Source organism: Manis javanica, chromosome 2 (genome assembly GCF_040802235.1).
Source record: "Manis javanica isolate MJ-LG chromosome 2, MJ_LKY, whole genome shotgun sequence".
NCBI lineage: Eukaryota > Metazoa > Chordata > Mammalia > Pholidota > Manidae > Manis > Manis javanica.
In genome coordinates, this window is record NC_133157.1 from 155,479,035 (window position 1) to 155,491,561 (window position 12,527).

Sequence of the window (12,527 nt, forward strand, 5' to 3'; positions counted from 1 at the left end):
TCTACATACCTTAATTAAAAAATACTTTACTGCTAAAAAATGCTACCATCTGGGCTTCCAGCGAGTCGTAATCACCGATCACAGATCACCATGACAAATAATAATGAAATAGAAATATTCCAAGAGCTAACAAAATGTGACACAGTGACATAAAGTGAACAAATGCTATTGGAAAAATGGCACCAACAGACTTGCCAGATGCATGGGTTGCCACAAACCTTCAATTTGAAAAAGCCACAGTATCTGCAAATCATAATAAAGTAAAACTCAATAAAATGAGGTATGCCTATACACGTATTTAATTATATTCCTACCACCTTCCATAAATAATTTAAGGCAACTCTAAATATAAGGCTCCTGCAAATTTACAAGAAGGTACAAAGAATAATAAACAAGTCATAACTTTAAAAACTCATCTTGAGTCATGGCCCTAAAAAAATGTGAAAGAAAGCAAACCTTTCACATGAAGTTCCGATGAGTTCTAAAACACAATGACCCAAGGATACCAAAATAAAAGACTACACAATTCATGCCCATAAGATGCTAAAAGAAGATCAACATCATCTGGAAATACTCAATGTGGCATATTGTTTTAGCATCAAGGCAATCAGAGACAAAGAGAAGTTTTGGAAGAAAATCTCAAGTAGCAGTAGAGTATGTTTACAGATCTGGGTAGGTGGGAGCTCCCAAGAAGTGAGAGATGATAAGACATAAATTTCAGGTACCCGAAATAAAAATACACTGCTCAAACAGAACACTCTACCACAGAGGGATTCTGTAAGTAATATAGAACATAATCTTACTTTTCTTCTCCTGTTTACTTCCACACTATGGAACACTCTACTCCTGACTTTCATTCTCACATGCTCACATTAAGCTGTGCCTAGTTTTAGTGCCTGAATCACTTAAAGCCAGTCATTAAAACTGATAGAGATTAATATACTCAAAAAAATTACATGTTCTAAACATACCTCAAAATTTTCAAAAAATTCACTGGTAGTCTAAAAACATTCTAGGTGAAAAGGGAAATAAATAACTTGTTAAAATTCACCTATATTTTAACTTGGAAAACAACTAAGAATGAGAATAAGTTTTAAGGGATTCCTTTAAAGTTACCTGTGTTCTTAAAGTGATGTCCTTTGTTATAGTTCATAAATCATACGGGGTCATGATTATAGACTGAATTTTCTAACAGGCCACTTAGCCTGTTATTGATAGGAATTCATAAGCTGTTCTGTAGCTGCAGGCTGCAGGCTGCGTATCAGCACACAGTGCCAGCCAGCAGTCTGAGGGGGAGTGAGAGAACCATAAACAGTTACCACTGGAACTAGTACTACTGCTGGACGAGGATTCCAAGCATGTATTCTCCAGACAGGAAGTAGATAGTGCCATCAAGACAGGACTCTGTTCTCAAGATAATGTTCTCTAACTGGTAAGTGTTCAGAAATCTAACAATCTGCGTACTTTGAAAGGGTTTAAAGGAAGTTTTAGTATTTCTTCAAAATTCCTTTCATAAGAATGTAAGTATAGGAAGATTTGATACAGATGCATATAACACTGATAATTCATTTATAATTATTTAGCAATATAACATTCTGAAAACAAAGGAGGCAGTAAAAACACAATTCTACTTATGGTTTAGTTTATGGTTATTTATTACTGAAAAATCACACAAAAACTCATTTAAAGATAATCCGAGTATGTCTTTTTCTGTACACCACCATATAAAGCCATGGAAAACAGTGCTAGAAAATGAAAACCCTCAAAGTGAGCTGCTTTTACTACCCTGCCAGTAATCGGCCAAAGGCAAATTTTAAATGATTTTTTTTTAAAGGAGTACCTCTCTATATAATCCCATCATATATGTAGTATATACTTTCCATATCAACACCATCTTAAATATCTCAAAATACACACAAAAATCCCTATATTGCAAAGCTTAATCTCAAACTTTAGTTTTTTTCAGTATATCTCAGATTAGTCATATGTATACAGTTGCACAGCCTAAGAATAATAGATATCATTAGATGCCTATCCCTAAAAAGAAATTCTTGCAAATAGGTTAATGTGTAAAGATAATTTCCCCTAAGGATACCAAAAACATGTTTTCTAAGAAATTCTTGCAAATAGATTAATTTTATAAGGATAATTTCCCCCAAAGCAGGTTTTTGAAACTAAGCATTAACTATCTAAACTTTAAAAATACTTTTTTTGCTAGTGGATATTAGATATCAAGTGACAACTCCTTAATATTTAAGAAGGAATGATGAATTTTATCAGGCAAAAAAATCTGAATACTTCTGAATATCTGATATTTTAAAGTTATTGTCAATTTTGGGTAACAATGGTATTATGGTTATGTTTCAAGTATTTCTCTTTCAGAAATATACACCAAAATAAAACAAATGAAATGATATGCTACCTGGAACTCACCTCAAAATGATCTGGGGGATAGTGGGGATATAAATGTAACAAGATTGGCCATAAGGTTTGTGATCGGCCATCCAGCTGTAGAAGCTCGGTGATGAGCACATGAAAGATCTACACTAATCACTCTACTGTTTCTTGAAACGTAAAAAAAAATAAAAAGGAGGTTTATATGTAGTGTCTTTTCATGGTGTAATAGGTATAGGCAGAAGAACTATAAACATATTCTTAGATTAAAATTCATCTTGTTTTATACAGTTAATGAGACAAATACAGATTTATTTTACAGATATCTAAGAAGTTTAATTAGAATTAAAAATTTGTAAAATAAACTATACCAAATTAAATTAAACACTCCAGTTTGGTGATTGGTTTAACCAAATAAGATTAAATTTATACTTTTACTTATTGAATTTAAAAGAACTTTCAAAGCTTGTACTCTATTGTAGAACTGCCCTGGAAGAAAACATACCTGTGGACTGTGGAGATCTGTGGTCAGCATGATAATTGAGTAAGCCAAAACATAAGCAGTATCTGCACTAGCAAAAAGGGTTTGTCTGGAAAAAGAAATGTATCATGTTATTAACTTAAATTGTTTATAGTTTCACTTAAATAAGTTACCTTAAACTTCATAGCACTTTAAATTTTTTCTTTCAGGATTACCTTCTATAATTTTTTATGGAACCATCTTATCACATACAGGTCATAGACAATCTAAGTTCTCTGGGAACATGTAACTATGCTTCTCCTGATGCCTTCGAGCATAGTGTCTTGGATATAGCTGGTAACCTAAGTATTTGAATTTGAATGTTGCTTACCCTTGGTTGCATTCTAGGTATCTTGCAGCAAATTTTTCCATCAATCGATCAATTTTCTGAGCTTCCCCTGGAAGACGGAATCCTTCCAGAAACATACGAAGGGCTGAGACAAAGTCCTTTCCTGAAAAGTCATGTTGGTCCACATATGCATACATGACTTCTTTGTTAAATTTATCATTATCTCCCAGGAACTCACCCACTTGAGTCTAAAGAGTAAAAGATAGAAACCAATATCCTAATAGAATGTCACATTTGCTGTTACAGCCATTTAAAAAAAACAGAAAAACTGTAAGATCCACAGGTTTTGACTACATACAAGAGCAGACTATTTCAAACATGAAGGTAAAAGTTAAACATACTAAATGCATGTTTACAAAAAAAAATGAAGATATTTTCAGTTTAGAAAATTAAAAAGCAAAATTAAGAATACCTAGGTTATTTTTAAGGTTTACTTACATAAGAGGGTATTTTAAAGGAGAAAAAAGCATGTATCATTATTAACTTAAAGATGAATTTTATAGAAAAGATTATAATGAAATAAAATTATATTCTTACTGAGTCTAATCTTTCCTCTTGATGTAAGAACTGAGCAATATCTTCAGGTGTAGTGCCAAGCATCCCTTGTTCTTGGAGGTACTGTATTCCTCTCTTTGGTTTCTTATTAAATCTAGATGATGTTTAAGTTAATAAGAACATTAATAGATAGTTTTTTAGGGAATACAAATGCTTTTCTATCTTAAACCACAGTAAATAAATTTTCTAATAACACTCAGGAAATAGCTTATTTAATATAGTCAATGCATGAATATACAAAAAAGTACATTATACCAAGTTTAATTTTTTATTCTTAGAAAGGAGTCTCAAATAGAAGGTCACCTTTATCAATGATATGGACCATTTCACAGACTATCTGGCATGGGAGATGAACTTTGAGTAAGGATATAAATACTTAAATATCTTACATTTTAATACATATATTCTCCTTAATGCTCAAATAATATTGGCTCATTCTACATACAACCATTGATTAATTCTAAGTTTCCTGCTTTTGAATTCTGGTGACTATTTTATCCACAATCTGAAAACATTATTTCCTTTATTAAAAAATCTCTACATACCCAGTATTTTTCAAAATAAAGTCCAAACTGATTAGACTGATACACAAAAGCTTTCTCAGTATTACCTCCAGCATCTCTCTCATCCACTCCCACATTCACTATTTCATTCCCTAAACATAAAGCATTTTGTTGAGTCTACTTCCTCTTAACGTTAATGCCCTTTACCTGTTCCATTCACTGGGGAGCTCACCTTCATGCTTAAAGATCCAATTTAAATGTCATTTCTTCGTTTCCAAATCGTTTACTCTCTACTTTTACTGTACCAGTAATTAATCTGGCACCTCATCGCTTGTCATCTGGGTACTGCAAGAGTTCTTACATGTCTCCCTATCTCGTTTCTTTGCTCACATTCTAATCTATCCTTCAAGCTGCTGGCAAAGTCGTCTTTCCAAAACATAAATCTGATATGGCTGCTCCTCTGCTTAAACTCCTTCAATACACAGGACACCAATGCCAAAAGGAATAAGACAAAACTCCTTTACATGAAGAAAAAGGCCTTCTGTGATACGGATCCAACTCAATGCTCTCATCTCACTTCCTGCTACTATCCCCCCAGCCTGCCCTGTCATGCTGAACAATAGTCCTCAAATAACAAGTCCTCAAATGTTCTCCCTTTCCTCTGTGCTGCTGCACATGCCATTCTCTTCGTCTGAAACATCCTTCCCTGTTCAACCCTCCTAATGATTCCCCATCAAGTCCTAATTCAGCCATTGCCACGTACATATTAAAGTCAAACATTTTTCACTGAGGTAAACACAATCTCTGTACTCTAGGAGTTTTTACTCAAATGGAAAAAACACAATTTTAAGAAATAAGAGTAAAAAATGCAACACATAATGCATTTATAAGGTAAGAAGATAGCACAGCAGAGAAAGTGACTGATTAATAGAGATAGTATATTTCCTGAGGAAGGTGGCTGTGGAACTGGGCTTTGAAAAATGATTACATCTTTTATAAGCAATAAGAAAAAACATCTTAGAAAGAGGTCATACTAATACATGAAAGCATAAAACAGAATGATATTTTAATAAATAGGTCCATATTGTTGGAACAATGAGGTAAGACAAAGAAGTGGCAGGTGATGAAGCTTAGAGTCCAGCAGATTCAAATCATGAAGAGTGTTATATGTTATTACAAGAAACTGTGGTTTTATTCTCTAAGAGCCAGAGAAGGAAGAAATAGAAGCAGGTTTTCATTCAAGAAAGATTACTCTAGCTAAGTGTGAGAAAACACTAGAGAATAAGATCAAGAAAAGTAAGCCAATTAAAGATTATATTAGTCAAGGCAAGATATGGTGATGATTTGACTTGAGAGAACAACTGTGTGAGATGGACAGAAGAGAATAAATTGTAAAAATATTTAGGAAGTAGAATCAATAGGATTTACTGATAGCTTACATCCAAGGGGAAAAACTAAGGAAGTCCCAGGATTCTAGCTTATTAATTTAGTAGCACACTGGAGTTACTAAGCTAAATAAGAATTATAGAAATGACAAGCTTTTCTGTTGCCTTTTGTTTTTTGGTAGGCATATTGGGGAAACTAATTATTGAGAGAATGGAGACTGATAAATTTAGTTATGGACAAGCTAAGTGTGTGAAGCTATGCAGTATCCAGTGGAGATGCCCAACAGGCAAATACAGATTTGAGTTTGGACTTTAGTAGAGGTATTTATGTTAAAAGTAACATGGGTATTATGAGATGTAACTCACAGACAGTTAAATGAAGTAATGAAAAACAACACAATCATCAAGAAGTTATAAAGTAAGACAAAACCCAGGAAATACTAAGATGTACACAGGAGATAAATAGCCCACAATGAGACTGAGATGGCACAATCAGATGGTAAGAGGGACAGGACAGAGTGATGTCATGAAAGGAATGGTCATGGAAAAGTACACTGGGATTACAGCAACATGAAAGTATTCCCATGAAAGCATGGAGCAGAAAGCAAGTCTGATGGCCGAATGAGGACTAGGGACTAGGGAGACCTCTACTCTGAAGCCCTGTGTGATGACTCCCTCTCACTCCTAAGTACTTCAAGTAGAGTTATCATCCCTTGGCACCACTTTGTTCAACACTCTATTATGCACTTGACTGAAAGCTAATTTTAAAGGACATTTTGCCCATATTTAGACTGTAATCTTAAATGTAAGAGCCTTCCTGGTTCTTGGCACACTGTCCCGAACACCAAATATTTGTTTCCTGAGTGACCAAAGTTTCCCTCTGAGTATCTGTTCATACATACTAGACCCTGAACCCCTAAGAAGCAAGGGCTGTTTCATTCACCACATTTCCCCAGGACCTTGCATAATGCCTGCCTGGAACAGAGGGACTCTGATAAATACTGACTAAAAATCAGAATGAATGAAATATTAGTGGCTATTTCCTGAGGAAATTTTGTAAGGTTTTATAATTTTATGACAAAGAATGCCATTTTGTCAGTGTTTTTTTTTTTTTATATGAACACTGAAAAAGGAACCTTGAACATTTACCAAGAGGCACTGCTGAACACTCAAGAAGAAATGCTTTGCAGCAGAAGCAGTGGCCAAGTGAACACAAGAGGAGGTTTCTCCAGCTGTTCACAGTAGCTGGATTCATGGGGAAGGGCCAGAGGCCACTTTTCCTTACAGCTTTTCCATGAAGGAAGAGATGGACGGTAAGAGAAAGGCAAGCAGCATGGTAGTACATAGACAAGAAATGGTGCAGGAGCAGGCTGACATCACATGGCTTAATAGGAAAACTGATTTCATAAGACCAGAGTCTGGTGAAGCAGCAAGGTTGGAAAAGGAATTTATACCTTACCTTATCAACATATAAAAATGAAATGAGTAACAATAGGTCAATAACAAGAGCAGCACATTTGTAAAGCAACTAGAGAAAATATAAAACCTATAAAGGAGCAATGCTAGCTATCAGAAGTTTCCTACTTAAAATTTTTTGGGTAGTCACCTGCTTACGAAATACAATAGGGGATATTACAGCCGAGCTAAATGACCAACAAACTGCACATATGATATTCACAAACAGCATATCAAATAAGGTGCAAAGCCAATTTCAAATGTGTTATAAGATCTGTTTGAGCTAGACTGCAATGAACAAGGGGGACCAGAATAAGGAACCACTAGAAGTCTTGTTTCCAGGAGAATTATGTCCCTGTTTACTCACTGAAAGGTCGTAGAAAGAAGGAAATAAAATAATCTAAACATGTAGAGAAATCCAGGCCAAAAGTAACACAGTACCAAGAGAGGAACATTCAGTAACATTTCTCCTTAAAATCGGACACTCACAGATCTATCCCTTGCTCTATTATTTCTTTTTGTTGCTTTAGGACTTCAAATTGCTCTGGATTATCAGTGCCAGACATCTGTGTACTGTAGCTGCCTATTCCTGATGATGATGTTGACTCCAGGGAATTTAAACTTCCGTATCTGTTTATTGTCTCAGGGTGTTTGATTTCACTCGTCTCTTGCTCTGAGGGTTTTTCTTGACCTGAAAGTAGAAAAACTGATACAGTAAATTTTTCTATCAAAGAAAAAAAATGTAAAAAAAAATTCCCAAATAAGGCAGGTATTTCAATGTCACTTAGATATCTACTTAATATAAATAAAATATTAAGTTCTATAACAGACAACATACTTTGATATTGAAACAATTAGCGTGTGTACAATCTGCACCATTGAAAGTTCTTTCTGCAGTTGCAGTTCTGTGAGTATCCATTAGATTTCTGCTCCCAGCTCCTGCCTCATAAGGAACGGTTTTCTTTCAAAAGGCTCTTAACACTAGGGGAGCTGGAGCTATGAGTTTTTCTCTAAGTGAGGTAAATGCCAGACACAGATGAACAATTCAATCTTCTTAAAAAATATGTTGGCTCTTATATGTTTCTGCTATTGCTTATCCTTTAACAAAGTTGCATAAGTATGCTGCATTTTAAGGTGATATTCAAACTATTTCTAGTGGGATTTAGAAAGAAAAAAAGCTTGAATAACTAAGTTGGGAAATTCATGATTTTGAAGCTCATTACTTAACTCACAGAGAATGCTTCTTCATCAGATAAGTGAATAAAGACATGATGAAACTGGCTTAATGGTATCTGCAGCAACTATCCTCCAAAGTACCATTTACTTAAAATGACAAAGAATTTAACTCAAAATGTCACCTTACCAAGAGTTGTCTGAGAGTTGGGATTCACATACTGATCCTTACTCCATTCAACCATACACTTCAAAATAGATACTAAGCATTCTAAACCTTTTTTCCTCAGGCTCAATTCCTACAAAATAATTCACAGAAAGAATAAAAACCAATAGATCTTTTAAGGAAAACATATAGCTCTTCCTTAGCAAAGTTTAAGTTTGAAAATGCCTTTAAAGTTCTTACCTGAACATTACTCATACCAAGTTCCTGACTGCCCCGTCCTTGAGCAATTTTTGATAGATCATTTACTAGTCTTTCAAATATATTTGCTGCATTTAAGTCACAGTCATAGTTAACATAAATATCCACTACACTCTGAGCATCTGAAACAATACAGTGTATTAGTTTGAACAAAAGGCATCTGGTATATGGGTATATTTGACCTTCTAAATATCTCAAAATGAGAGAGAGAGAGAAGATAGTCTGAAATACCTGCACAAATTCTTGTCAATGTCTGAATAACCATCCATTTGTGGTCAAATGAGCTGGTAGAAGTTTCCAAAATGTACAGGAAAATTTCTTTAAAGAACACCTGTGATTGGGGAAAATTTGTTTAAAATATTATTTATATTTCATGGATGTGATCACTTTTTAAATATCTCAAAGCTGGAAAGCAGGGATTAGAACCCAGGCTCTTCTGGAGTCAGCAACTTTGAAGTCCATCTTTGAAATGTCAGGACTAAAATAACTTGGACAAAAAACAAAAAAACCAAGACACACCTATATACTGCCTACAAGACTCACTTCCGAAGTAAGGACAGACACATATAGAAAGCTAAAGGACAGAAAAAAGATGTTTCATGCTAGTAGAAATGAAAATTGGTGTAGCTATACTTAAATCAGACAAAACAGACTTTAAAACAAAGACTAATTAATAGAAGAGAAAACCTAAGCAAGGAGGTAAAACTCCTGTACTCTGTAAACTATGACACTGATAAAAGAAACCAGACACAAATAAAAGGAAAGCTATCCCATGCTCATGGACACAAAGAATAAATACTGTCAAAATGGCCATCTGCCCAAAGCAATTTACAGACTCAACACAATCCACATCAAAATACCAATGTTATTTTTCAATGAGCTAGAGCAAAAAAGTCCTAAAATTTATATGGAACCACAAAAGCTCCAGATAGCCAAAAAAATCTTGCCAAAGAAGAACAAAGATGGAGGTATCATGCTCCCTGATTTCAAGCTACAAAAGCTACAATGATTAAAACAGTATATGGTACTAGCACAAAAATAGACACATAGATCAATGGAAAAGAACAGAGAGCCCAGAAATAAGCCAACACCTATATGGTCAATTAACATACGACAAAGGACGCAAAAATATATAATGGGAATATAGTCTCTTCAATAAATGGCTTGGGAAGAAACTGGACAGCTACATGCATGAGAATGACACTGGATCACTGTTTAAACTTGAAATGGATTAAAGACTTAAATTTAAGGCAGGAAATTGTAAAAATTTTAGAATAAAACATAGGAAGGAATCTTGTGAACATCCACATGAGTAATTTTTTTTTTTTGATGTCTCCCCAGGCCAGAGAAACAAAAGTAAAAAAATTAACAAGTGGGACTATATCAAACTAAAAAGCTTCTGCACCACAAAGGAAACCATCAATAAAACAAAAAGGTAACCTACTGTATAGGAGAATATATTTGCAAATGATATATCTTATAAGAGACTAACATCCAAAATACATAAGGAACTCATATAATTTAACACCAGAAAACCTGATTAAAAAATGGGCAGAGGACCTAAACAGACATTTTTCCAAAGAAGACATACAGATGGCCAACAGACATATGAAAAGATATCCAATATCACTCATCATCAGGCAAGTACAAATCAAAACCACAATGAGACATCACCTTACACCACACAGCAGTCAGAATGGCTACTCCAGAAAACAATAACAGTTGTTGATGGGGATAATGGAGAAAAGGGAACGCTCTTACATTTTTATTGGGAATCTAAATTAGTCCAGCCACTGTGGAAAGCAGTATGGATGTTCCTCAAAAAGCTAAATATAGAAATACCATACAATCCAGCAAATTCATTTCTGGGAATTTACTGGAAGAAAACAAAATCACTGATCTGAAAAGATACATACACCCGTTTATTGTCCCATTATTTACAACAGCCAAGATATGGAAGCAATGAAAATGTCCATCAACAGAAAGAAGATGTGTGACATACATACAATGGAATATTTGCCATAAAAAAGAAAGAAATCTTGCTATTTACAACAACATAGATAGACCCAGAGGGTATTATGCTACATAAAATAAGCCAGGCAAAAAAAGACAATACCATATGATTTAACTTACATGTAGAATCAAAAAACAAAAACAGAAGAACAGAAATAGACTCATAGACACAGAGAAGAGACCAGTGGTTACCATGGGGGAGGGGCTGAGGTAGGTGGGTGAAGTAGGTGAAGGGGATAAAGAAGTACAAAAATGTTAATTATAATATAAATTAATCTCACAGGGATGAAAATACAGCATAGACAATAATACTTTAATGTCTTCCTACATTGACAGGAAAAAAAACAGACAACGAGGGGGACTATGTAATGATAATGGGGTCAACCCAGCAAGAAGATATAATATTTATAAACACATATAAACACACAAAAATACATAAAGCAAATATTAACAGAATTTAAGGGAGAAACTGACAGCAATATGATTAACAGTAAGGGATTTCAACACCTCACTTACATGAATGAAGAGAACATCTAGACAGAAAATCAGTAAAGGAACAATGACCTTAACACAACATGTATAGACCATGTGGACTTAACAGACATATACAGAACATTCCATCCAGAAGTAGAATACATTCACCTCAAGTGCACATGAAGGTTTTCCAGGATAGATCACAAACAGGTTAGGCCATAAAACAAGTCTCAATAGATTCAAGAGATTAAAATCACATCAAATATCTTTTCTGATATCATAACAAGATGAAAAAAATTAATTACAAGAAGAAACTGGAAAAGCTACAAATATGTGGAGATTAAACAACATGCTACTAAAAACTAATGATTCACAAAGGAAATCAAAGGAGAAACTAAAAAAATTCCTAGAAATGAAAACAATTACAACATGATAAAATCTGAGATGAAACAAAAGTAGTTCTAAGAGGGAAATTCACAGCAATAGAAAGCTATCTCAAGAAACAAGAGAAATCTTAAACAATCTAATCTTACACCTAAACAAATTAGAAAAAGAACAGACTAAACCAAAAGTTGGTAGAAGGAAGAAAATAATAAAGATAGAGCAATAATAGAGAATAAAATGATGATAAACATCAATGAAACTAAGAGCTAGTTCTTTGAAAAGAAAACAAAACTGACAAACTTTTAGCTGGACTCACCAAGAATAAAAAATGAGAGAGCTAAAATAAAAATCAGTAATAAAAGAGAAGAGTAAAAATGATGCCACAGAAATAGAAAGGATCCTAAAACACTGATATGAACAATTTTATACCAACAAATGGGACAACCTAGAAAAAATGGACAAATTCCTAGAAACATAATCTTCCAAGACTGAATCATTAATAAATACAAAATCTGAATAGACTCATTACTAGTAAAGACGTTGATTCAGTAATCAAAAGCCTCTGAACAAGAAAAGTCCAGGACCAGATGGCTTTGCTGGAAAATTCTACCAAACAGCCAAAGAAGATTTCATACCTATTCTTCTCAAACTCTTCCAAAATATAGAAGAGGAAGGAACACTTCCAAACACATTTTATGAGGCCAGCATTACCCTGATAATGAAAACCAGACTGATAGCAGCAGTCAATCAATCAGTCAATAAAATTACTGGCCAATCCCTGATGAACAAAGATGCAAAATCCTCAACAAAATATTAGCAAACTGAATTTGACAATATATTAAAAGAATTATACAGCATAACCACATGGGAGTTATTCCATGGATGTAAGGATGATTCC

At 34.2% G+C, this 12,527-nt stretch overlaps 1 protein-coding gene across 3 annotated transcripts in view; it reads right to left on the reverse strand.

Annotated features, from left to right (window-relative positions):
• ARFGEF1 (ARF guanine nucleotide exchange factor 1) overlaps positions 1 to 12,527 on the reverse strand; it is a 139,710-nt gene that overhangs the window by 40,067 nt on the left and 87,116 nt on the right. For all 3 annotated transcript variants that reach the window (XR_012128223.1, XM_036998175.2, XM_073229611.1), the window contains exons 11-17: positions 8,990 to 9,089; positions 8,741 to 8,880; positions 8,525 to 8,633; positions 7,651 to 7,852; positions 3,801 to 3,912; positions 3,246 to 3,451; positions 2,900 to 2,984 (exon numbers count right to left, since the gene is read on the reverse strand). Coding sequence is in view for 2 of the 3 variants with exons in the window: in XM_036998175.2 (XP_036854070.1) it covers positions 2,900 to 2,984; positions 3,246 to 3,451; positions 3,801 to 3,912; positions 7,651 to 7,852; positions 8,525 to 8,633; positions 8,741 to 8,880; positions 8,990 to 9,089 (954 nt within the window). In the remaining variant the exon portion in view is untranslated. The remainder of the gene's footprint in view (positions 1 to 2,899; positions 2,985 to 3,245; positions 3,452 to 3,800; positions 3,913 to 7,650; positions 7,853 to 8,524; positions 8,634 to 8,740; positions 8,881 to 8,989; positions 9,090 to 12,527) is intronic.